The 26,644-nt window shown below is 45.2% G+C and overlaps 2 protein-coding genes and 1 long non-coding RNA gene across 7 annotated transcripts; 1 reads left to right on the top strand and 2 right to left on the bottom strand.

The window, feature by feature from the left end:
• Positions 1-7,783: 7,783 nt before the first annotated feature.
• LOC120680057 lies at positions 7,784-9,830 on the bottom strand. The gene is made up of 2 exons (XM_039961703.1): positions 8,574-9,830; positions 7,784-8,494 (listed from the first exon to the last, which is right to left on the bottom strand). Exons 1-2 carry the CDS (start codon positions 8,778-8,780, stop codon positions 7,937-7,939), a joined length of 765 nt encoding a protein of 254 aa, XP_039817637.1. The 5' UTR covers positions 8,781-9,830; the 3' UTR covers positions 7,784-7,936.
• A 2,571-nt stretch (positions 9,831-12,401) lies between these two features.
• Positions 12,402-16,118, bottom strand: LOC120679553 (pirin-like protein). Of its 4 annotated transcripts, XR_005677235.1 has the most exons (9): positions 15,879-16,118; positions 15,546-15,689; positions 15,406-15,455; positions 14,915-14,953; positions 14,763-14,791; positions 14,540-14,602; positions 13,748-13,851; positions 13,042-13,647; positions 12,402-12,926 (listed from the first exon to the last, which is right to left on the bottom strand). XR_005677235.1 is itself a non-coding variant. In XM_039961160.1 (8 exons), exons 1-8 carry the CDS (start codon positions 16,025-16,027, stop codon positions 13,101-13,103), a joined length of 1,125 nt encoding a protein of 374 aa, XP_039817094.1. In that variant the 5' UTR covers positions 16,028-16,118; the 3' UTR covers positions 12,579-13,100. The 4 variants fall into 4 exon arrangements, 3 of the variants coding, with proteins under 3 accessions (XP_039817094.1, XP_039817095.1, XP_039817096.1); XM_039961160.1 differs by having other exon boundaries at positions 12,579-13,647; XM_039961161.1 differs by having other exon boundaries at positions 12,579-13,647; positions 15,546-15,686.
• A 3,502-nt stretch (positions 16,119-19,620) lies between these two features.
• On the top strand, positions 19,621-23,440 carry LOC120679521. Of its 2 annotated transcripts, XR_005677220.1 has the most exons (4): positions 19,621-20,399; positions 20,579-20,733; positions 22,675-22,718; positions 23,075-23,440. It is a non-coding gene; the product is annotated as an uncharacterized LOC120679521 (long non-coding RNA). The 2 variants fall into 2 exon arrangements; XR_005677219.1 differs by having other exon boundaries at positions 19,621-20,733.
• The last annotated feature ends 3,204 nt before the right edge of the window (positions 23,441-26,644 follow it).

Below are 26,644 nucleotides of genomic sequence, written 5' to 3'. Positions count from 1 at the left end.
ACTCGATCCAGTCGTTCAAGGATCCAAGCTTACTCGAGTACTTATCGATGGTGGAAGTGGGCTTAATTTGATCTTCGCAAGCACATTAATGAAGATGATCCTCAATTACATGAGCCTTCTCACACCAAGCAAGGCTCCTTTCTATGGCATCGTTCCAAGAAATTTCCTCTACACCAATTGGCTCGATTACCCTTCCGGTTACATTCGGTATAGAGCAAAACTTCTGGACAGAGCACATCAAGTTCGAAGTAGCCGACTTCGAATCTTCTTACCATGCCATCTTAAGAAGACCAGCACTGGCTAAATTTATGGCTGTGCCCCACTACATCTACTTACTCCTCAAGATGCTGGTCAATACAGGAGTCCTTTCTTTGCGTGGGGACCTCCTCAAGTCCTTCGAGTGCGACAAGGAGGCAATTGTCCACACCTCTAGCATTCGAGTACCTAGTTCCATGAGTGAGATCTCGCCGCTGTCAAGGAGCTATCACTCAACAAGGACTCGATGCCCTCGAAGAAGCCGAGCCAGCCATCGGTAAAACCAGCCGGGGACGTTGGCACCAAGACCATCCAGCTACAAGAGGGAGATGACTCTAAAATTGCTATCATTGGAGCTGGCTTGAGCGACAAATATGAACTCGAGCTCATCAACTTCCTTAGGGCCAACCGCGATGTATTCGCGTGGAAACCAATCGATATGACAGGGGTGCCCAAGGAGTTGATCGAGCATGCACTAAAAGTCGACTCTAAAGCCATAACAAAAAAGCAGCGACTATGACGTTTCTCCCCGGACAAGCGAGAAGCCATCAAGAAAGAGCTGACAAAACTACTTGCAACAGGGTTCATAAAAGAAGCTTACCACCCCGAGTGGCTGGCCAACCCTGTACTCGTCCAAAAGAAGAAAAACAACGAGTGGAGGATGTGTGTCGGCTACACTGATTTGAAGAAGCACTGCTCGAAGGATCCCTTTGGGCTACCCCGCATCGATCAAGTAATCGACTCTACAGCAGGATGTGTGCTGCTATCCTTCCTTGATTGTTACTCAGGCTACGATCAGATAGCCCTTAAAGAATAAGACCAAATCAAGATGGCATTCATCACCCCATATGGGGCATACGCCTACAAGACCATGTCTTTCAGGTTGAAGAACGCAGGTGCTACCTACCAGCGTGCGATACAGCTCTGTTTCACTGATCAGCTACATCACAATGTTGAAGCTTACATCGATGACGTTGTTGTCAAGACCAAAAGCCAAGATTAGTTCATTTCTGATTTGGAAGAAACCTTCAACAGCCTCCGCAAATTCCGCTAGAAACTTAACCCAACAAAGTGTGTCTTCAGCGTACCCTTTAGAAAACTACTCGGATTCATTGTTAGTCACCGAGGAATTGAAGCCAATCCAGAGAAGATTAATGCCATCATGGCCTTGGATGCCCCAGCAACTGTCAAGGACGCCCAGAAGCTTACAGGCTGTATGGTAGCCTTAAACCGGTTCTTGTTTAGACTTGGTGAATGGGGTTTACCCTTCTTCAAGCTCCTTAAAAGGCAAGACAAATTCGAGTGGACTACAGAAGCGGCAGAAGCACTCGAGAACCTCAAGCATCATCTCCAGTCAGCAATAATTCTAATAGCTCCACTACAAGGAGAGGGACTTTTCCTCTACATTGCTACAACTACTCACGTAGTCAGCACATCAATTGTGGTTGAACGCCTGGAGGAAGTCCACGCTTATGGCGTCTAGAGACAAGTATATTTCATCAGTGAAGTGCTTTCTAAATCAAAAACCAGGTACCCTTCAATTCAGAAAATTCTCTATGGAATCCTAATCACCTCTAGGAAACTTCGCCACTACTTCGACGAGTACAAGATCTCAATTGTCACTGACTTCCCATTGGTGGATATACTCCACAATCAGGATGCCACATGAAGGATTTCAAAGTGGGCAGTGGAATTGGGAGCCTTGGAAATCAAGTTCAAGCCAAGAACAGCTATCAAGTCGCAAGCACTAGTCGGCTTCCTAGCTGAATGGCGGGAGAATCAAATCCCAGCACCTCTCAACGTTCCAGAGCATTGGGTAATGTATTTCGATGGCTCACTCAAGCTTGATGGAGGTTGCGCGAGAGTTCTATTCATCTCTTCCAAGGGAGAACAACTCAAGTATGTGTTCCAGATCCTATTTAAAGTCTCCAACAACGAAGCAGAATACGAGGCACTCCTGCACGGGCTTCGTTTAGCCGTTTCCCTCGGCATCAAGCGACTACTGGTATACGGTGATTCTCTACTCGTTGTCCAGCAAGTCAACAAAGAATGAGACATCAACAAGGACACAATGGACGCGTACGTAGAAGAAATCAGAAAGCTCGAGAACAAGTTTTCAGGATTAGAAATCCACCACGTAGATCATGATAATAATATGGGAGCAGATGTCCTTTCCAAGCTTGGATCTACTCGAGCCGCTGTTTCACCCAGAGTTTTTGTTCATGAGTTACATCATCCATCGGTCAAGATTCAAAATCAACAAACCACTGATGCGGAGGCCTCGACCACGGTCAGGGAGGTGATGATGATCGAAGAAGACTGGCGGATACAATTCATCGTCTTCATCAAGGAGTTCAAACTCCCACCAGGTGTCGAAGATAAAAGCGCTCAAGCAGTGCGTATCATCAGGCGAAGCAAAGGTTTCGTCCTAATCAGCGACAACTTGTACAGGCGCTCCGCCTCAGGCATCCTCATGAAGTGTGTCACTCTTGAAGAAGGCAAGGACATCCTAAGGGAAATTCACGAAGGAGTCTGCGGCATCCATGACGCATCAAGGACACTAGTCGGCAAAGCTTACAGATCAGCTTTCTTCTGGCCAACCGCTATATCAGATGCAGAAGACCTTGTCAAAAGATGTCCTGGATGCCAATTCTTTGGCAAGAAAGCTCATGTTCCAGCACACAATTTGATTACAATCCCTCCATCATGGCCATTCGCATGTTGGAGCCTAGACATGATCGGACCTCTAACTATAGCACTAGGAGGATTTAATCATGTATTGGTGGCAGTCGACAAGTTTATCAAGTGGATCGAGTACAAGCCAATTGTCAAGATCTCATCAGATAGAGCGGTGGACTTCATCTCCGATATCATACATCGGTTTGGTTTCCCTCACACTATCATCACAAATTTGGGTTCAAACTTTACCTCACAATCTTTTTGGGATTTTTGCGATAACTCCTGCATAGAGGTCAATTATGCTTTAGTGGCTCACCCACGGGCTAATAGTCAAGTGGCGCGCATCAATGGCTTGATACTCGACGGCCTAAAAAATAGGATCTACGATGCTAATTCTAAAAAGGGCGGCAAGTGGATTCAAGAACTACCCCATGTGGTTTGGGGGCTACGAACGCAGCCTAGTAAGGCAACTGGACAATCTTCTTTCTTCCTCACCTATGGATCAGAAGCTATATTACCCGCGGACATTATGTGGAAATCTTCAAGAGTAGAGGCTTATCAAGAAGGAGAAGCAGATGAAGCTCGACAACTTGAATTAGATACAGTCGAAGAAGCAAGAATCAATGCTTTGAAACATCCAGCAAAGATCTTTCAACGTAGGAGATCTAGTTCTACAACGAATTCAAGATGAAACGGGATTGCACAAGCTCAATTCCAGATCGGAAGTACCTTTTATAGTGTCTAAAGTTACAAGACCAGGATCCTACAAAATTACCAATGCTGATGGTAATGAAGTACCCAATTCTTGGAATATCGAGCACTTGCGCAAGTTTTATCCTTTATTCAGTTGTATGATAAAGGTGTCAATTGATCTCTTCAATAAAGCAATGGTTCCCAATATCTCTCGACTACATTAAAGGCAGCAATCAACCTGATACTATCAAGATCGACTACTATTATCAAAGGGTTTTTCTAACCAGGGTAATCTTATAAGATTCACACCGACCTGGATAGCCCAACTTGGATAACCTATACAATTTTTCCTACTATGATAACCTATTAAGGTTCATCCGAACCGGATAACTATACAGGCCACATCCCTGTCCTTAGAATATGACACACCCTACTCACTTGCTCGAGTAGATTCCCGGATATCATTAGAAGTTATTCCTACTTGGGTAACCCGACGAGGTTCATCCTAATCAGTCAACTCTAAGGGTGACTCTTGCCTTGCACTAAAGGCACAACTACTCGCTAGCTCGAGTACATTTTGGATACTTTTGAAATTAGTCCTACTTGGGTAGCCCGACGGGGTTAATCCTAATCGGTCAATTTTAATAGTTACTCCAATCTACAGGATAGACACTCTACTCGCTAGCTCGGGTAGATCTTGGATATCTCCATAAAGTTTTTTCTATCTGGGTAACCCGACGGGGTTCATCCTAACTGATAAACTATGGGGGTTACTCTAGAATAACGTCCTACTCGCTTGCTCGAGTAGATTGTATATATCGTCTACTTGTCCTATGATTTCGGAGAACAAGCTTCTGAAGATACATCAACATGATGAAACAGTGATTTATACAATAATGACACATGTCCTTACAAGTCAAAGAACTATTACAAGCAAATCATTCTGCCAAGTTCTTGATGATTGCCTCAACAATTGGCACAGCTTCATCACGGTACCGGAGGAAATCTTGATCCGGGCAATCAGAAGCTATTCCTAAAGCTATTGGGGCTAAGTTATGCTGAGGCCAGTAAGACTTCACAATTCCAAGCAAGTGAGAAATGTAGTTCTTGGTGGTGGCAGAAAGGTAGTCGAGGATCTTCTTGGGACCTTCTTCCAAGCGTTCGACCAGAGGTTTACTACTCGACACCCCTTCTTCTTGAGGATTCACCATATCAACAATCACTTGAGCCGCAGCTACTAGTCGCTCATGCTCACTTGTTGGACCTATACTAGGGAAAATACTTTAATGATCTTGAAAACCATTACTACAAAGCTACTAGGTACGAGTCGAGTACTTACAAGCTTGAGCAGACCGTAATTGTTCCTGGAGTTTCGTCTTTTCCTCCTCCAAGCTTTTGATTTGTTGCTTCAATTGATAAGTCTCTTGTGTATGCTTTCAGTTGGCTGCATAAAGTTCATTCCACATAGCAAGAGTTTGGTCAATGCGCTTGGCAATCTCTGCATCTTTCTGAGAAGGGAGTTTCCGGTTATCCAAAGTCTTATATAGAGCATGCGACTTCAGAAAAGACCGATTGGCAACATCCTGCAAGAAAACAGCGAGTTTGTCAAATTGCAAACAACTCGATGCTAAGACAGATTGGGAGGAAATCAAACTTACGTGCACAAACTTGTAAATCCACTTCATGGAGTCTTGGAAGGACTGGAAGGGTATGATTCGAGTACCAGAACTACCCGACCCTCTAGCATCTCCAGCAGCAGCAACACTCGTGGATGGAGAAGGTTTTTCAGTACTAGCCGAGGATGGAGCAGACTTCTCTACCCCAGGAGCATCTTCTTTTGAATCCCCAGAAGTACTCACCTTCTGGGTTGCTACATCACCAGAACCCTTGATCACCCTCATTATTGGTGAATCGGGGGCTGATCGAGTAGAGGACTCTGGATTGTTTTCAACCCAGTTGCAGAAATTTTGAATCTGAGCTTTTTCTGGCTCAGGAAGATGTTGAATTTTGAAAGAAATAGAATCAATACAAGGCAACTGGGCATGAATTAATATTGAAACAAGCAAGAAACTTACTCAACACTATCAGTACGATGGATTTTCTTCTGCAAAAGGGAAGGTCCGGGGTTTTCATTCCGTTTTTTCCAGTGACATCTGCCAGAGTACAATTGTCATCATCATCAGCAGAAGGAGGTGGAGGCATGCAATACCGCACCTTGCAATTTACCTGTAGGAAGGAGTACATCAAAAAGCAGAAGAAAGTACATATGGAAAGTAATCGAATTTGAATATCGACTACTTACCCAAGTATTCTCGGGAAGATTTGGTGCACAAAACAACTCGGGGAGTTTCAGCGACTTATCAAAGCCATCGAGTTCCTTGCAGCATCTCTTTAGTAATATAGACTGATTGATCTTCTAAGGGGAAAATCTTGATGGATCGTTAACACCCTCATATCTGAATCCGGGATTTACCCGACGCTGCAATGGTTGAATTCGACGACCAAGGAAGGAGTATACTACGGAGTCTCCAGTCACTCCTATCTTCTTCAGTCTCTCAAGAGCGCCCCGGAGTTTCTGAACTTGACTCCCCCGGGCCCAGCGCTCATCCAATTCGCTTGTGCCTTGGGGGGCTCCAGGAGTTCCCTCAGGCAAAAGAGATTCAAAATTTCCGACATAAAACCAATAACTCTTGCAGTCGACCCTTTACCCGAGAGTTGATAAGATAAGTACTCGCCCTCACTCTTAGGGCGGAGTACTAATTCAGCTCCACCAATGTCAGCAGGTTTGCTAGCATTGGGGATTGGTCGAAGGAATAAGAAGTGTTGGAAAAAGTGAAAATGTGGCAAGATGCCAAGGAAAGCTTCACATAAATGAGTGAAGATTGAGAGATGGAGAATGGATTGGGGGGGGGTCAGATGATGCAATTGGATTCCCCAGAAGCGTAGAAGAGCATGGAGGAAATCCGAAACTGGGACTGCAAGACTGCGTTCTACAAAATCGCGGAAAATGACGGTCTCAAGGGTACCTTCGTATGGACGGCCTTCTCCTTCGGCAGGACGCCATTGGATAACGGTGCGTCTCTGGAGCAGTTTCATGTCCTCCAACTCTTGCACAGCTGCCTCTGACATCTTGCATTTCTTCCAGCCGGTTGCAAGATCGGGGATTTCTTCAATTTCCGGTTTTGACATGGATTTCCTTGGGGCCATCTTGGTGTCACGAGCAAGATTCTTTGCTCGGGGGCTGTAAGAGAGGCTAAGGGAATGGAAATCAAGAGAGGAAAAGCTTGGGAAGTTTGGATCTGCAATTGGCGGCGGCCAGGAGTGAAAAGGGTAAAACCCTAGGGAGTTAAATAGGATTGCGAGTGGCAATTTTGTGAATTATCAGAAGTCCAACAGTCATCTCCTATTTTGAGTGGTTTTTTCAAGAATCATCAGAATATGGTTATAAGCCACGAGTTTTGGATCCTCAAATCTAAAGTAAGAGATTTACATTCAAGGCTCGAGGGCTGTGGGATATGTGGCATTAGAGATTTAATTTTCAAACTTTTTGGAAAATAAAGGATGAAAAAAGACTGAAGTGACCTTCAACCTGATTCTGCGATTCAACCTAAGGCTCGGGTGCTACTCCATATGGAGCGCGAGTACTTCACGCACCATATATGATCAAGATTTTGGGGCTTGAGCACCTCACAGCCTCGAAGCAACTGAAAGAACTTGGAAGACTACTCGATGTACTCGAAGGAAGGCCCAGAAGCAGCCAAAAAGATGTTCTGACTACTTGACGTACTCGAAGATGCCTCACCAAGTACTCGACGCCTGCAGGACTCGGCTACGAAGAGCTCGGATGCTTGTCAGAACCCGAGTCAGCGGGACTGCTCATAGGCATAGAGTATTCTAAAGTAAGGGATAGCGCATGAATGTACCTTACCTCTGTTGTAACTACCCGAATAGGTGTAGAACTAGCTGAAGTATAAGGAAACTACCCGACCGGGTTGTAGTAGAACTCCAACTGTACTCGGCTAGAACTTTCCATGTAACCCTGTCCCCCCAGAGTATATAAAGGCGAGCAGGAACCCCCTCAAAAGATCATCAACACCTAAGACAATACAAGCAACCACACAGGACGTAGGGTATTACGCACGTCACGGCCCGAACCTGTCCAAATCCTTGTGTTCCTTGCACCATCGAGTTCTAGAGCTAGTCGATCCCTTGCCTACAATCCTACTGCTAAGGGTATCCCTGAACAGGCTTGATGGCTAAACACCGACAATCACAGACACAATAGTACAACGCATCAAATACTTCCTGACTACTCCAAATTATTGTTTCTGCACCATTTCTTGAAGTACCTGAGCCTAAGATCTGGAGTTAGTTCTAGGACACAAAAGAACTCCCTTTGGTACTGAGATGCAAACAACTTAGACATTGCATAGACAGCTTCAACTGTTCGCTCAACGCCACACGGAAATGCCAGCTCCTGACACCGTGCTATTGAAAAAGCCTCCTTGTCAGTAGCACGTTTCGCCATCATCCTAGCGCTGATACTGGCAGACTCTTTGAATGTACTAGCTATGTCCCACATTATTTTCACCATTGGGCCTTTGCTCTTCTTCACTGGACTAAGCACTGTGGTTGAGGTGCTAGCCCAAGACCTCTTGCTACTTGTACTTCTAGGTGTTGCTTCTAAATTCTCTTTTGCCCTTCTATCTGTCTCTTTTGCCCCTCCATCTTGCCCATGTTGCTCACCATAATCATTTCTAGGAGCATAAGCTATGCTTCCATCCACTGTGAACCCACGAAACAAATGCTCAAGCAAGTCCGAATTTGGTGGAGGTCCCTTCAGTAGCCTCCTTAGGTAAGGTTTTTTCTGCACATTTGAACACTTCATAAGGTGATATGAATTTAAAGGAATGACAGGACAAGAATCAATATGCAAGCAAATATACCTCTGTGTGGGTGATCCAGAATTCAGAATCTGCATCAATGGTTCCATCCGGTAGTCTCCCCAACCCCGTGTGCACTAGCAAGTACCGATAGAAAGAGTATATGTTTTTGAGAACTCCTATTTGATTCTTCACCTGTAGACGGGTGTACACCAACCTACGACGCTCAAATAAGCCCTCTTGCACAGCTTGGTACCCTTCACCACTCATTTGTGCACCAGTATATGTTCCTGTGGTTCATTGTTCTAGGCACAATTGCAACAAGCAAGCACTATTTTCATCGGACCAAAATGCTCTAGATCCTTGGCTCACCGGGGGACCATTGGAGCTGCCCATCTCCTCCACCTCATCCTCCGGCTCCTCATGATCATTGGTGAAGAGATCGCCGGACCTAGATGCTTGCCCGCGGCCGGCACTCCTCGCTGCACGGGGACGCCGTCCGCGCTGGCCTCCGCCTCCATGGGACGCCGCGTTGTTGCGCTGGCGACGTGCAGCAGGTGGCATCACGGTAGTGTTAGCGCACGATTGACCGCCGCCACGATCGTTTCCTCCTCAACACTGCTCCGACTGCCCAAAGTTGAGGTGGCAGGCGCTCTGTGTTGTTCGGCTAGCCCGTCCATCCCATCCTTCGACACGCTGATCCGGGACTCCAATAGACCGTGGTGCGCGATGGGGAGGGAGCCCAGAGTACCTGCCGCTGCCATCGAAGAGCTCGAAGTCGTCGCCCTGGAGGATGTTTTGGTACTGACCAGGGGCAGGGAACCCCTCCCCCGGCGCTCGCGAGTTCAGGTCCAATGCCGTGGGGGCGACCCGACCGTGGACGGGGCCGGTCGGCGGCGGCTGCCAGCCCCACGCGTGGGCGCCGGTCGGCGGCGGCTGCGACGACTTGGAGTTGGCACCAGCGTAGGAGGACTCCTCATGGGACCGCGGATCGAAGCCATTGCCTTCCATGGGAGCTCTTCGCCGATCTGCGGATGGGGCGGATGGGAGGCGGCGCCGCTTGAGAGGGGCTGGGCGGCATCCCTTGCGCTGCCGGTGAGAGGCGCCGGCGCAGGTCAGAGCAGCCGATCGCGTCGGATCGAAGGAGGCGCCGCTCGAGGCGGGTGTGGCGGCAGCTGTCGAGGGCGGCGTGGCTAGTGGGTCGTGGAAGCTCCGGTCGAGGTCGGCATGGCGGCGGCGCCGGTGAGAGCAGCCGCCGGTGGATCCAGGGGCTCGAGGCCCGGCGGCGCTAGGGGGGCGGTCTGGGAGGTCGGGTTTTTTTTTTTTTTCTGAACGGACGATCGGTTCTGCACAACTCGATCCGGTCGGGGGAGACAGAGGGGGTGGTTGATTCCTCAGTGGGGGCCCACCGGAAGTAACCCACTTAGCACTCTCAAGAGCAGCTAGTTTTTTTGGATGGGTTATATCCAAATAACCTCCGCTCAAAAAAAAAAAATATATATCCAAATAACCTCAAATAACCTGCATGTTTGGCTACCCAGGGGTTATTTGATGGGAGCATATCAATTACAAACCAACATCTCCATGCAAACTGTGCAACCTCCAATTTGGACCACCGGATCAACATCTAAGGATCATGGGGAATTGGGTAATTTTACAATTGATCACCCGCCATTGAATTGAGTAATCACACTTTTGCAAATCCTCCCTCCCACTCTCTCTGCGCCTCCCCTTGGATGTTAATCTGTTGGCCAGATTGGAGTTTCCACGAAGAGACTTGTTTGCACCTGATATGTTCCCTTATTTGAGCACCAATTAACCCCCAAATAACTCTAATCCATGGGATCCAAACATGGCCAATATGTGAGTACTATAAAAAGCATTAACAGATGGCAAGAGAGATGAAGTGGTAGAAAATATTTTTCTATTGATTATGTTCAGCTAAGCTTACGATGCATCTTAAGGAATCTTTTTTTACGGTGCATACCTACAATGTTTGTTGCTTACAAATAGTGCTGTATTTATTGCCTAATGCTAACTTTTTACAACATTCTGGTTGTCCTCGATACATAAGTCAGTCCAGCTCATATTCTCAGCCCAAATAAGACCCAACTCGAGATAGAAAGGAGGGCACGATGCTAATTTTGGCTCGGAAGCTCGGTAGGGGCGCCGTCTTGGCGGGCGATGTGCCTCTCCACTCCCGCGCGGTGCGGCGCCTCGCTCTTGTCGATGACCTGACCGGGATGGCGAGCTCATGCTGGTCCATCGCTACGGCCGCGACGTTCTAGCAGGGGGCTAGGGAGGCTATTGCTAGTGCTGCAGCGAATTTCAGATTCAATGGACGACGAACAAGCCAACAAGTTAAGTTTTACTTGAATTTCTTTTATTTGCTTGCATCCACATGCCTAGCTACAAGTATATATTTCTTTCCTTTCATGTGGGGAGAATGTGAATCCTAGTTGGTTGCCTTGTATTGGTAAGCTCGGAATGGCACCAATGGGTGCGGGGCGGAGTGGAGCCGATTCCCTGCCGAAGCGTTGGGCAAAACGGAGGGGAAGGTGGGGGGAGGGTGAGCGAGATTCTCGCGTGGCGGCGGAGGCTCAGCTGCGGCGGGGCCTCAGGCCGGTGCGGAGTGCCGATGGTGGTCACGGACAGGAAGGGAGAAAAGAACGAGTAGAAATAAATAGTTACCGATATAATCAGTGGTAGGTAGGGAATTTCGAGCAAAAGTTACCCTCACATCCATAAAAAGCAAAGGAGCTGCTATGAAAATTGAATAAAAAACTATTTTGGCATGTGACCCTTTTGGTTACTTTTGACTTTTGTTTTTTTTAAAAAGAAAAAAAGTAGGTTGGAAGCTCAACCGAACACACATTTAACTTTAGACGGGATTCGTCACGAGCTAGGACCAAGCAACCGAAGGGTATCCTTAAAATCTTTTTATGGACGTGTACTTTAACCCCCAATGACCACTACTTCTAGGCAACCGAGCTAATATATCTCTTTAGATGACGAAGTCGCCAGCATGAAACGCGAACAATTTCCCATAGCTTGCGAAATGCCAGAATCGTGCATAGCTCCTGTGTTATTTCCACAGTGCTAAACTTTAGCTTTGTTAGAGCAACTTCAAGTGTCTAGGTATAATCCTAGCAAAATTTAGAGTTTTAGAATGCATGTAAAAAAATAGAGAGTTTCATAGTCAGAGGGTAAACCAACAGACTATCCAAATCTACAGTTACAAGGTTTCTAAATTTTGCACTAAACACTCTAGAAAAAACCTGGGGCTTGCAATGTAGTCTCAGGTATGGCTGCGGCGCTAGAGGTGAAATTACGACGAGGGGAGGGCTTGCCGGCGATGGGGAATTTGTGAGGGAGCACGAGGGATCACCTGCGACCAATTTGAGGCAAGAGCTTGGGGTTGGAGGTGGTAGGAGCCTAGGAGGAGGGTCGTCAGCGTACAGGAGCTCGGGCAGCGATGTTGAGCTCTACTCCGGCGAGAGCCTCGACCAGCTGATGCGGGAATCGAGGGAGGAGCTTGTGAAGCTCGTCCATCTAGTCAATGCGTTCATCTAAGAAGGCGCTACTGCCAAGCCTGCGACGCCAACGGCGACTGCGACGGTACGCAGGAATGAGGGGGAGGGCGCGGAGTTCTAGATGGCGAGTCGGTCTCGCTCAGCATCTTTGCTTAGGGAAGGGGAGGAATTTCCAAGGCATATAGGGGCGCGAGGAAGATAGCCAGGCTCTTGGATGCTAATTTTGAGTGTGTGATTTTCTTTTTTTTAGCGAACCCAGCCAGGATAGCTAGCCTGTTAGAGTTGCTCTTACATCAAAGAGAATCTTCCTATTTAGAAGTATTTGAATGGTTCCTGACGTTCATTAAAGTGGGGTGAATAGTCAAAACTAAAAAATTATAACTTAAACAAGCTTACTATAAAACTTGCGGAGTTTCCGAAAATTTGTTGAGAATCTCCAAAACTTCCAGAGATTTCGAATAAATGTCCAAAGACTCAAGACAAAATAGCCTAACTAAACTTCGACTACTCAAATCTCAACTAAAAGTAGATCGAGTGAATTTCCAAGGTTTATGACCCTTTTCTACTGCTTTTCTCTAAAAACCTGCGGACAATACCTTTCCAACAAGTAGGTCGAGAGTAGACCCTAGAAAGGTAGTTCAATGCAAGAATTTCAACAAATTGAAAAAAAAAGAAACATTAGTACGTAGTGATTTCAGCTCCCAAGGAATCTACGTCTACATCTCCATTGAGGCAGCGTCTACATCTCCATTGAGGCAGGGAAGAGGAACACTTACTTCTTGAGCAATGTAGCCTCTCGTTTAGCAACCCCAAGGTCACTTAATGTTCAGGTCGTACAAACTTCACGGGGCACACCACAAGCCTTTCCGAGGCACACCACAGTCTGAAATTCTTAGTGTTAACGATGATCGCGTGCTCCACTGCAATGCCAAATTGCCAATCCAGATACAAATCATAGCCACCCACTTGCACGAACACTGATTCCAAATTGATCATACCTTATTGCAAACACTTTCTACGCTGCACTGCATTTCTTTGGGGGCCAAAATTCCACATCTTAGATACCATCTACGCCTAGAGTATCAGCGCATGGCGGCGGTGGCACAGCGTGGTCGGAGGTCCAGCCGTCAGCCATCTCGAAGCCGTTGCGGCGTCGGCGGAAGTCTTCCCGCGCCTGCTCCACCTCCTCCCGGGTGTTCATGACGAAGGGTCCGTCCCGCACCACCGCCTCGCCGTGCGGCCGCGCCGCCACGAGCATCACCCTCGCGCCCGCCGCCGCGGCGAGCCCGTCCTTGGCCCGCACGTCCACGCCGTCGCCGTCGGCGCCGAACACGACGAGCGTGCGCGCCCCAGCGGAGGCGTCGCCGAATACGGCCTCGCCGCCGATGACGTAGGCGCACGCGCTCCACTCGCGCGGGACGGGCTGGCGGAGGCGCGCGCCGGGCCGCAGGGCGACGTCGAGGCACAGCGCCGGGGTGCGCGGCCGCAGCGGGGAGCGCGCGCCCAGGCACTCGCCCGCGATGACCTTGACGGAGACGCCGCCGTCGCCCGTGGCGGCGGCGGGGATGCCGTGGCTCGCCAGGCCCTGGTACCTCGGCTCCACCCTGCACGCAGCGCAGCAGCCCAGCTGGTCAGCGACTCCCAAGTCCCAAGTCGCAATCCAAGAAACGAGCAAAGCATGATGGCGGCGACTGCGGCACTTACATCTTGTCGTTGGCGGAGAGGTTGACCCAGATGTTGATGCCCCGCTGCACGCCATTGCCGGCGGGCACCTCCGCGTGCACGACGCCGCGCCCCGCCGTCAGCCACTGCATTCACCCGAGCACGACCGCACGCCGGGTCAGTTGACGACGACCATGGAATGGATGCTACGTACATGTCAACTCTCTTGAGGTCTGACCAATTCTATTCTCTACGCTGCTAGCTTTTCTTGAGTGGCCTCTGACTGGCTGCTCATGGTACGGTGGTCGGCGTAAGCACATAGCAACGCAAGAGCTGCAGCATTTCTGTCACGTGCTAGTGCTTGTACGCCTACTACTTTTAACGAGAGGCCAGGGTGAATAATGGAGCTGCAGAGGCACCTGTTCCTTTCACAAGCAAGCATATGTGCTTATTTTATTGGGTATCTGGTAAACATTTAGGCTTCAGCTGCGCTGCTTTTTCATCAGAACTATGCACTTCACACTATCATATGGATGGGCAATTTACAGTTTTTTTTCCTTTTTACAATGAACAGAGTTTCTAGTTGTTTTTCGGGCAACTCTCCTTTACTTTGTCTCCTTTTCCTTGTAATTAATTGAGCTTTATCTGACTGCATAGCCACCAGAAACCAATACTGGTTAGAATACTGAAATTTAAAAATTTGTGCATACAACCTCCTAATATATATAACTGGTTAGAATAGAACAAGGATTGGCTCAACTTGGACGAATAATTTAGAAAATGCTTTTAATATAGTCCTGTGCGTTCAATGCTGCTGTGGATGGGAGACCTAACCTGAACATCTCCTTCGTTGATGGTGCCCTTGTGCCCTGAAAAGTCATGGTAACTGACGCCTCCCTGAAAGCAACCGGAAGACAAAACATGCATTTTGTCAGCAATTTCACTTCAAGAAAAAAGGAAATATTGTTCAATTTACTAAATCAATCTTGCAACATAGGAGTATATATTAAGTAGGATTCATAAGAAGGACCATAAGAAAATTGTCATGAATTCGTACCTCGAGCATATAGGTGACGTTCTCAAACCCTGATGAGAGATACCGCGCAGGAAACAAGAAGACAAAAAAATAAAAATTCAGTTTAGAAACGTTTACTTTGCTCCATTTATAGAAGTAAATATTGATTAGTATTGGTGATGCCAGATATAAACCTCTGTGAGGATGATCAAGAAATGCAGCTGGCGCGGAAACTGAAAAAACAAAGCAAGGAAAAGAAAAGGAGAGGTGTGAATGAATTTTTGATTAACTGCATATAATTCTATTCAAGTCTATGATCCATGAGGGCACTCAAGACTTTTATGTGTTTCCTTCGAGTTCAGTGGGTGCGTTTATAATTACTCAAAAGTTTATGAAACATATATAGGTGACAGCTAGACTTTTGATAGAGATTATTAATAAGTTTGCCGTGGTATATATATATATATATATATATATATATATATATATATATATATATATATATATATATATATATATATCAGACATGTTTAAAGCTACTTTATCAGTTGCCATTTTTGCTTTGTGCATGAACAAGATCGATCACCAGTATCAGTCAATATCGTCTTTGATGTTAACATAAAAAATCCTGCTCTTTTTTACTTCAAAAAAGCACATATCATCCGGGAATCATTCTGCTACGTACACTCGAACTCGTCGAAAGAAAGGATAGGATCCATCTCCGGCAGCTCAGGCCTGTAGAAAGAAACAAGATTTGTGGCGCGGTTATTAGTATCAGGATTATCGCAAATGAACTCCAAGAATTAATACATGGTTAATTGGTACCTGCCGATGCTCCGCCAGTGCGCGAAGCCCGCGACGTAGGGCTTGCGCTCGCACGCGAGCGTCCGCACCACCGCCCGCGGCTCGCTCATCGTCACTTCGCCATCGCCGTTGCCCTCGCCACGCCGCTCCTCGCCGCCATGGCTGCTGATGAGATCGAACATTTACGTGGTCATCAGCTCAAGAAGGAAAAAAAAAACAGAAGTTGCTCATGGCCTCCAGAGCCAGGCCGGCCGGCGCTGCAGCTATCTAGCGATCGAGGAGCCGATCGGTGGAGGCGAGAGAGTTCACCGATAACAATCATCAACAAAGTTACAAAGGGATCCGTGCGGGTACCTCTGAGTCGTCATGTCAGTCTCCATGCCACCGGGCTTCCGCCTCTCGCCGACCTCGGCGGCCGCCATTGCCGGCTTCCCGGTCGATCCGTGGCGAGGAGACGACGGAGGCGGAGGGACCAGGGGCATGCAAGCGGTCGCGGCAGACATGGCGACCGATCGATGTACGTGTGTACGGACTAAGGAATTGGTGCGCCGTCCGTCCGTTGGAGCAAATGAACAACGGGGGCGCGGTGCTGGTGGCTGTGCCTCTGGTCGTCGCCCCGGCCGGCGTTTAAATACCCGCGGCGATGGAGGGAGGGGGATCGTGTCAACCGGAAGCTGCTGGCCTGCTGGGGGCTGCGTGGAGAGTGGAGACAGACGAGAGAGAGGTGTGAACGCCCGTCGCGGGGTGGGGCCCACGCCGGGTGGTTGCGTACTGCCGCTGCCGCTGCATGTGTGGTGTGGTCCCACCGCCGGCCGCCTCTGACGCCGAGAGCTCGCGCACTAGCTCTGTCTCTGTCGCGTCCCCTCGCGTGTGAACGCGGGGTTTGTCGCGGCAGCAGCATCGTCTCGTCTACTCTGGTGATTGATTAGGCCGTGCGTGCGCCTGCCACTCCACCAGAATTGGATTCTGTCCGTGTTTAGATGGAGCGTAAAATTTTTTTCAATGTAATCTTGCTAATTTAAAATATAAAATAAAGTTTATTTATAAAACTTTTTTCACAGATGGGTTGTAAATCACGAGGCGAATCTAATGATGCTAATTAATCCATGATTAATTCATAATCAGCAGATGTTTATAGTAGCATCACTGTTGCAAATCATAGATTAAGTAGCCTCATTAGATTCGTCTCGCGATTTACAGCCCATCCATGCAAAAATTTTTGTAAATAGACTTCATACTTCATGCATGTGTCAAAATATTCGATGTGACGTTTTTTTGCGTTTACGTGAAAAGATCTAAACAGTGCCTTAGATGGATGCTATTATATTATTGTTACTAAATAATTGTACACGTTTATTGTTATGGATAAAATTGGTATAAGTATCGAATATGTATTTACGTCCATACGTCAATTTGGAGGGGTTTAATCTGACTTGCATACAGGATTAATTAAGGCCCACTTATTAGAAATACAAGACAGACCAAAACAAACGGAGCAAATAAAAAATTTAGGTGGAAAATTTACTCGATTTAGAAAGACGGTGTGAGGAGGAACACCCTATTTGTACCCAGTCAAGAAAAAGGCTTTTGCCTTGCAAATATCCGAGGCTTGTAAGGGCAATGCCAATCCAATAAATAGGATGATTTCTATGGAATTAATTAATTTATTATGCAAGTAATTTGCTGATGTGGCAATAGATTTAATAAAGAGAGAGGAGGAGGAAATGATTTCTCACCTAAGAAACCATGTCAACACGAGAATAAGGACACGAAATGAAAGAGTAGAGAGATGATTGGATGATAATTTATTTTCAGGATACCATCCATTAATACCATAATTTTCATGTACAGTGTATACTCCCTCAATCCCAAACGATATTCTTTTACCAAATTTAGGATACATTAGAAGTAGTGATAAAGGACCATGTTAGACCCTAATTATTCATAGTGATTGTGATTGAAAGTCTTTCTATTTGTTAAATTTTCTAGATCCTGCATAAATGCGCATGCATGAGAACCAGCAAAATAACATCAAGCAACCATTTGCACGCATGGAACCAGCAAAATAACATTAACCAACCATTTGATTGGCTCTATATGTTTGTCAATAGATATTTTTTGTTGTTGCTGTGGATGTTTCTTTAATTAGATGAGTCTCATAGAAGCTAAAGGTGTGCACTCTTTGTGGGACAATAATACTAAAAGAACAATTATTTTGGAATGTAGGGAGTACATGCTATGACAAGCTGTGTGCATAGATTTGCCAAAACATTTTACTACAATTTGAAACGGTGTAAGTATAAAGAGTGTCACTACTACAGAATAAGCCTTTATTCCAGGCCATTTGTCCCGGCTGTCTTTGGGCCTGGGATAAAAGGTGGCTTTTGTCCGAGGTCCAACGGCTAGCCGGGCCAGCGGGATGGACAATTGCCTTTTGTCCCGGTTGAAGCCACCAACCGGGACAGGGGGGGGCTTTGGTCCCAGTTGGTGGTTCCAACCGGGACAAAACTCCTTGGCCCCCTTATCCCCTTCCCTCTCCCCCCCCCGCTCGAGCCATTCAGCTCACTTGTTCTTGCTGTTCTTGGCTCGGGACAGGGGAGTTCTTGCTCATTTCTTCACCACATTTGTGAAGATCTTTGATTCCCCCGTCCATCCATCGGCGCCAAAGCTTTGGGGGATTGTTTCTCTCTTCTTCCATTGATTGTGTAGCTCATTTCATGCTTTAGAAATAGAGAAAATGTGTAGCTCATTTCTTGGACATTTAGATTGCATATGTAGGTGTGATTTACTTGTTTTAATTGATCCAAAGGAGTGTAGTATACTTGTTTTAGTTGATCCAAAGTGTTGATGTAATTTTACTCGTATAAATGGCTATATATTATAAATGAGTGTAGTATATTTTTCTTTTAGATTTAGACGAGTATGTGGATAGTAGAAATTTTTACAATGAGTGTAGACACTTGATGTGATTTACTTGTATATATGAACATATTGTGGATAGTTGATTTTTATATTAATGAATGAATTAATGAAAGGAGTATAATAGAATTTTTTGTATTATGAATATATTATTTGACACTCTAGTGATGTATTTATTCAGACTCACATTGAAACCATCTAGAAGTTAAAAAATCTTTATTTCGAAACAAGTATTCGTCGTTAATCTCCATCTAACGGTGTTGACACTACATTTTGGAGATACACGATGCGCTATAAGAACGTCGCCAATGGGCTGGTCGCAACACCAGCACTTTCGTTTGATACACACGCAGCATTTGGCGCAGTTGGCGTGGCCGTTGTTGCACTGAGAGCATATCAACGAGCATGCTGCCTGTGCCAAGTGCTGCATTCCTATCAACCGTAAATGTTGGTGATGCGACTGGCCTATTGGTGACGTCTTATACCGCACCGTGTCCCCCCCGAAAAGCAGTATCAAAAGGACATGGTCGATTGGGAGGTTGAAGTAAGTAAAAAACTTATTAATGTTTGAACTCGTATTGTAATTAGTCAAAATTAATTATCCCATTTTTCCAAAGGTCGAGGAGATGCGCGATAAACTCATACCAGAGGAAAAGATTATAGCGATAAAAGAACAATTGTCCGGATTCATTGTTGAGTAAGTCCTCGACCTAAAAGGCGAATTCTACTATGATGGACACTCTCACATTGACAATCACAGCAAATATGATAATATACGCGTATATATGTAATTAAGAATGAATATACCTATGTAAATATATGTGTGTATATATATCTAAGGATATCTATTTATGAGTATGTATGTATTATATATATAAGCCCTCCAATAATATATATTTATTTATATAATATTTGTCCTAGACATTTTCATATGTAAAGAAATTCACACATATAGATATGTGTATACATATATAAATAGGTGAATTACTTTATATATGAAAACTATCTAGATCAAATATTATATATATAGTAGGTCTATTAGGTACCCTGACTATGTATGAAATAAACTGTTCCATACCCGAGCCCAATTGCACACTCGATCTGCCGGTTTTCCCTGTCCGGTCTTCCGCATCCAGTCCGGGGCTGCGCTCCCACCCCCCACCCCACCACCCCAACCCCCACCCCCCTCGCGCCTACCGCCGCCGCCAAGAACCCGCGCCCAGCCCCCGACGCCGCACCACCCAAAACCGCCACCACCGCCATAGAACCCGCGCCCAGAGCCCGACGCTGCACCACCAAAACCGCCCAGCTCAGATCCCTGCCGTCGCTGCTCCTTCTTCCCCACACTCGCCCCCGATCCCGGCGTCCATCTCGAATTGGTGCCCCCAATCCTGGCACCCAGTCACTGCTCCCTCCTCCAGACGTGACCCCAATCCCGACGCCCAGCTCGGATATATCCTGGCAGCGCTGCATCAACCTGCCGTCGCCGCTCCTTCACCCCCAGACGCGTCCCCAACTCCAGCGCCGCACCACCCCCATCCCGGCGTGTCTCGGGGGATCCTTTTCACCCCCTCCTACCGCGCCGCCGAGAGCCTCCCGCCAGCGCGCTGCATCCTCACAACGTAGAGCTTCAGAGGTACCCCCTACTAGAGCCGTGGCGAGACCCTGCGCCGTCGGCGACCCTCCTGGCGATGCGTTGTTTTTCCGCCCCGTGCCTCCCCGGCGAGCTGTAGGCGTCCGTGCAGTGTGGACATAGCAACCCTGTGTTGGAGATATGGTGCCGGCGCCGCGAGGTGTTGTTCTTTCCCTCCATCGCAGATCCCCCAACCCCACAGGCCTCCACCGCGCCATTGTGTTTGGCCGCCACCGATTCCATCGATGTTCTCCATCCGTGAGCCCACATCGTCTTTCTCATTATCTTCTCTCTTCGCTCATCCCCTTTAAATACCTCACCAGGTGATTCCATTTGATCTGTTGCCTTATTAATATATGTGCGAAGAAATACGGCTTGGGTGAGATTTCATCCGATTGGCTGCTGTTCTAGTCCCTAACGTGATGAGTTTGTGACTCTCATTGATGGTGGGATCGATCCTGATGCGTGTTCACCCATCCCTGGCTGACAAGCTTTTTTTTAGATTAAGGAAAAACAACCGGCCTCTCCCCTGGCCGACGAGCTGGTGGCATGCCTGATGAGCTGGTGGCCATGAGCAGATGAACGACGTGCAACAACACCCAAATACTGAATCAAGCATCCAGCAGAGAGGACAAGTGCCGCAGCCCCTGCACTCAGGTGCCTTGCCCCTTTGTGCTTTCTTCTATTATCAACTGGTGCATTGTATTCTTTTTAAGAAATTCCACTAGTGCATGTGTTCAGGAGGTGATTTTTTTTTGTTTGCGAATTGATCTCCGAGTCCAACGCATGTGGATAGTTGTAGATAACAACATCTCTTGGCAGAGTTATGATTACTAGATTAGCAATAAAATTATTTAGCAGATTTTTCTGAATTTATTGATTGATAGTTCAGTTGATTTTTAGCTAACAATTATAATACCCTGCCCGCGCCTAGACAGAGCATGCAGCTGTTTTTCAAGGTTCTATTGTGGATCTGTGCAACTAATGATGCATGATTAGCTTTATGTTTTGGTGGATTAATCAGATGCATAATCTATCAAAAATATTCAACTTTTGTCAGTTATTGAGATATAAAAGCTGCCTTGCCATGGACATTTTAGTTCAGTCAAAATAATTTGTGTCCATTGCCTTCCGGATCTAGACTGCTCTTAGTTCACAGGCTACAAATGAAGTTTAAAACTGTTATTTTGGATGACTTAAAATCACACTAAGCTAGTAATGAAGATGGTGTTCTGTACAATGTAAGGTTTAGCCTACAGATATACTTTCTCCTATTTTTGTGTTACTGCGTACAATTTTCTATCTGCAGACCATTTAATTTCCGTTGGTTGATTTACCTTGGAGGTTCTGATGATTTGCCCAGGTTGTAGTTCAAATTAGGCCTTAGGTTGTTGCAATTGGTATTTGCGTCATTCTTTTCCCTGTTTCATTATTTATAGTTCAGTTTCTTGATGATTTGTTCAGGTTTTAGTTCAAAGAGGTTTCTTACCTTCATTCTATCCCCCAGCTGTTTCTTGATTGCATGTGTTGGTGGCAATGATGTGTAATAATCAATAGATTGAAGAATTAAATCGAGTACCTGCTGGTGTTTTCAGTCAGTTTGTATTCCATTCCCCTCCTGCTGCTTGATAAAATGCGTTGGTGGAGACGGTTAGTGGGACGATTTGTAATAATGGTGAGAGGTTAAAGACTTAAATTGATTAGTGGGTGTACCTTCTGGTGTTTTAGCTTATTTGCAGTCCCAAATTTAGTGACCTAGTATTTTCAGCTTATTAGCAGTCCCAAATTTAGTGATGGCTGGGTGCAGAGGCAACCAGTTCAACTTCTTTTTTTTCCTTGGGCCCCATATTTAGTGATAATGAGCGTCATAAAGTATTTTCTGGCATTTCAAGAGCCTACTAGTCAGGTTGGCGCGCTACGCGCGCCTATACCAAAAACATTGACCTAAAATATTAATGGAAAGATATTATTCGCTACTATGTTCGAAACAACATCGTATCGATGTATTGAGTTAAATCTAAAAATTATAGTAAAACGGCATAGTAGTTTAGAGTCTGAGAGCGCGCCAATCTCAAGCATTTTAGTATAGAGGTACAAACAATTTTTCCTTAGGAATTCATTTTTTTGTGTCAGTAGGTATAGTTTGATTACTTTAGTAGGAAAAATAGATTAGAAATGAATGAACAGTTCAAGTATATTTTGTGAGTTTACGGAGGGAAACCCAAAGCCAAAAAGTAGTAGAACTACCACGTGTGAATGTAGTATACAAATTTTAGTTATTATTTTTATATGTAGGAAGTAGTTAAATATATTTTGTATTGTCAAATAATGGAAGGAAAATAATTTTTAAGATAAAAATGCTCATTTAATAGAACCGTGGGCCCCATGTGGGTCCCGTCTGAATAGCGCGTGGGTCCCACGTGGGTCCCGCCTGAATAGCGCGTGGGTCCCACGTGGGTCCCACCTGAATAGTATGTGGGACCCGCATAAACAGTGCGTGGGTCCCACGTGGGGCCACGATTCACGGAAATGCTCCGATTCTTGGAGCTTTAGTATAAAAGTATATAAATTAGCCAGTACTAATCCCTGTGTGTGCAGATCAGAGACCATTTCCACCAGAGCATCTTTGGCGACCATAACATGTGAGTGCTGAACTAGAACATTTTATATCATTTGATTTACATATGATTATAGTCATGGTTCCTCATTGTAATTATCTGATGTTTTATGCCATCAGATTATGTGTCCAAACAAAATACTTTTTGTTGGCTCTTACAAAACCGATGCACCAAAATTGCAAAGTAGCCATCTTTTATGTTCATGGCTATATTGTGAAATCACTATGTTCAGATAGCAAATTTTCACCTTTTATTATTAAAGTTGAGATGACAAGGTTTCAGAAAATAATCATTGTGTTTTAAGTTGCAGCATCCATTGTACTATTTTTCTTTATTGGCATTGTCGTTTTAGACTTTTAGTATGTTGGTCGTATAAGCAGTTGTATGCCACGGATCAGCTCAAACTGGACTTCATCTCCGAAGAAAGGAATGCCCCCTGCGCTGGGTTACTACTGGGGCTAATGTGTACTGAAGAATTATTGAAGATTGACATTGACTTAAGCAGCGACACACCTGCATAGCACCTCATGATCCTGTGTATTCTATGACATCAAACATTGTTTTTTTGCAATTATGTAGTGCTTTGACTGTGGCTTGTGTTTCCTGAAGTTGCTTGGGTGTGGGGTACAGTAGTTTGTAAATTTTTGCCTGCGCAGACAGACCATGTTTGTTAAATTTGTTCTTTCGAGTATATAAGAACATGTGTATTCACATCTTGTTCACCTATAATTAATGCATTTCGAATATGAACTGATTGCTGTAAAATCTATTCCCAAAACATTTTAGTATTAAAATGGCAAATTCTTGTTTTTATGACAAATCTAGGGATGAACAGGTTATTACCTTTGTTGACCAAGACTCAGATGAATTTGTTGTCACAAAATCATTCTATTCAAATAGCAATTTAACCATTTTACATGATTACTGGATGAATAGGTTTTGGAAGTGATCAAATTGCAAATTGCCGGCTTTTATTTGTAAGAGTGAGTTCAATTTATTATCACAAAAACATGAAAATATAATTAAGTTCGGTGTGGCACATGCAAAAAGAAACCCACGTGAGCTAAGAAGGTGCGGTTTGCAATCTGCATGCCGAATAAATAGGGAACTGGTATCGTGGGAGGGGAAAAAAAAGGCCAACAACAGCCCATTTTGCTTGGCTTCTCAGTCACGCACGGGAGAAAAAAAACCAAGAGTAAAACCGGTGCGGAGAGGGAGGACGCGCCGGTCCGATGCGCGTTGGCGCGCCTGCGAAGGAAGGTGGGCTCTGGTATGGAATAGCATATTCCATACTCAGAGTAGAGATTAGTCCTGTCCTATAATATTTCATATATATATATATATATGTGTGTGTGTGTATTAGTGGAGTTCCTACTCACACTGAATTCCAATACATAAGTTTAATTGAAATGCAAAAGTATAATTGAAATAGAAAAAAATTAAGAAAAGGAAAATAGAAAAAATGACCTTTGGTCCGGGTTGGTAACACCAACCGGGACAAAAGGGTGCACCGGCCACATGGCGCACCCTTTTGCCCCAATCTGGCGGTTGGGAAACCGGGATAACAGGAGTTTCCCAACCGGGACAAATTTGATGTTCTGTATAGTGTGTGGTTGTGTGGAAACTTCGAGAATTTTGAAGGGAAAGGAAACAAATGGCGTTAACGCGCCCCCTCTATGCTTCATATAACTAGTTTGAAAGCAAGGGAGGCAATTTGTGTCGCTTGCGCTGTAGTATGAACGCACTTCGTTGTTTGTCTCCGTTGGTTGTTTGCAAGTTAGCTTGGAGCCAAACCAAATCGGTCCAGCCGAGCTGTGCCTGCCAAATCAGTTATGGGTAGGTACATAGTACTTTATCAGGCACGGCCTAGTGCTGGTCTTCATACTAGAGTCATGGTGAGATCGAGGAGCTGATGGTCACAAGGTGAGTAGTGTGAAGTGTGAACCCCGTCTCATGAAGACGAACAACAGATCCGGCTCTCTGGATGTCTGTGATGCGTGTTAATAAATCAGGGCCCCTGAAATTGTTAATTCTATTCTTTACCATCATCTGTACATGTGCAGATGGATGCAATGTAAGCATGCAAATAATTAATGGAGTGTTTGTGAAGAAGAGGGAGGAGAGAGCATTTGTGTAATAGTCAAGCAACATTCGTGTATAGCTAGTTTTCTAGTGTGAAAAGCCTTGGTGGATTTGTCTTTGCTGGTTGTCATCCTCGCTAGGTGAGCTATACGTTCCGACCCATCGATAAGGCAGCATGGCTGCTGTTGATCTTCCTCCCTGTTGAAACTGTTCATACCACGAAAATGTCACTTTCCCCCCTTCTTTCCCGGGAACAGTTTCTAGCATTTGAAAAGGAGCAACACGAGTTGCCAATATTTGTATGAAAAGTGCGAGATTAGGCTCCCATATCACCAACACGTGTTATGTATATGGTGGGATGGACGGAGTATCACTTCTTCCCAGGAACCTTTCGTGCATTTCAAAAAGAGCAACACTGATTTGCGCAAAATACTTATTCATAAGAAGTTTGAGGATTAATTAGGCTCCCACCAAGAGAATTGAATTTATCCTCTTATTTGTGTTTATCTGTGATAGATTTCAGATTATTATTGCGACTATGTTAGGTTTTGGCTGCTAATAAAATGTATAAAATCAAGTTGCTTTATCCAGAGGCTAGTTGTATAACCTGAATTAGCTTTCCTTTTGGCAATAATTGTGGCGCGCCATAGATAACTCCATGATTATTTGTTTTAGCATGTATTATCAGCCAGCTCCTATACTTTCTGTATTTTGTAATTTTAATTTGGAAATTCATAAATTCTTTTATATCACTCGAACGAAGCTAAACTTTATACAAAATCTGTAGGTTTCAATGAGATCGATCTACAAGTAATTGACTGGAGGTTTAGACAACAAAGATGAGAATACAACCTTGTTGCTATCAGTAATGAAGTGACAATAAGAAGGTTTACATGAGAGGGAGGTTGTGGATTCGAAACCATGAAACTGTATGTGTGCCTATTTCGAGCGAAAAATGGTGGACAAATGAGTAACTCATATGCAAAAACTAGCAAAGATGAGAGTATAAGCGGGTAAGGATATGGTTTTCTGTGGTTATATATATATATATATATATATAGTGTGGCAACAAGTTATTAGAGCATATCATTTTGCGTTATGTGCTACCAATGGTTCTAAACGTCCACTCTCTGACTCTCTGTGTTTATTGAATTAGGATTACTAAAGTAAGCTTCGAAAATTTATTTTAGAAATACATTAGTTCAATAATCAAACTCGCTTTGGTTCAGCTAAATATAAAAAGGCGAGGCTATAACTGAGCAAATATCTGAATATGTAAACCTTCTTAGGTGTGAACACATTGATATCCAAATCAATCATATGCTTAGGAATTCCAAAATCACAACTAGGACAGCTGAGCATGTGTTCTTCCAATATACAACTAATTGATGTGCACATACCTGTCCTCTACCATCTAATTTAATCCTCACAAAGGAGGATCACACATACAAAAAAAAATTCCGTATCCAAGTTCTCCTAGTGTGAAATGAACATCTGCCATTGCAAAAAAATTCTTTGAACTGGCCCACAAAAATTCAGGATTTGTAGGTACGTTTTTCTTCACCCATTCATTAAGCATGCAAGGTCGCATGGACACTTGACAACCAGCAAAACATGGACACTTACAGGTCATCTAATAGAATTTTTTCCATTACGATGGAATAAAAGGTGGGTACATATAATAAGCTCTACTTAGGTCATTAGATCGAGCTGGGCTGTCCGTAGCTTTCGCTGTGTGAACACCCGGCGCAAGGTTTTCAGCACTGCGTCCAGAAGCAGTCATTGTAAATGACAGACGGACACATCACAACTAGATTGATGTGCATGACTGCTTCTCCAGGACCAGCTATATCCTTTGGCAGACAGTC

This window comes from Panicum virgatum, chromosome 6N, assembly GCF_016808335.1.
Source record: "Panicum virgatum strain AP13 chromosome 6N, P.virgatum_v5, whole genome shotgun sequence".
In the NCBI taxonomy this organism is placed as follows: domain Eukaryota; kingdom Viridiplantae; phylum Streptophyta; class Magnoliopsida; order Poales; family Poaceae; genus Panicum; species Panicum virgatum.
Note: the sequence above shows the minus strand (reverse complement) of the source record. Positions and strands in the feature narration are given on the sequence as shown.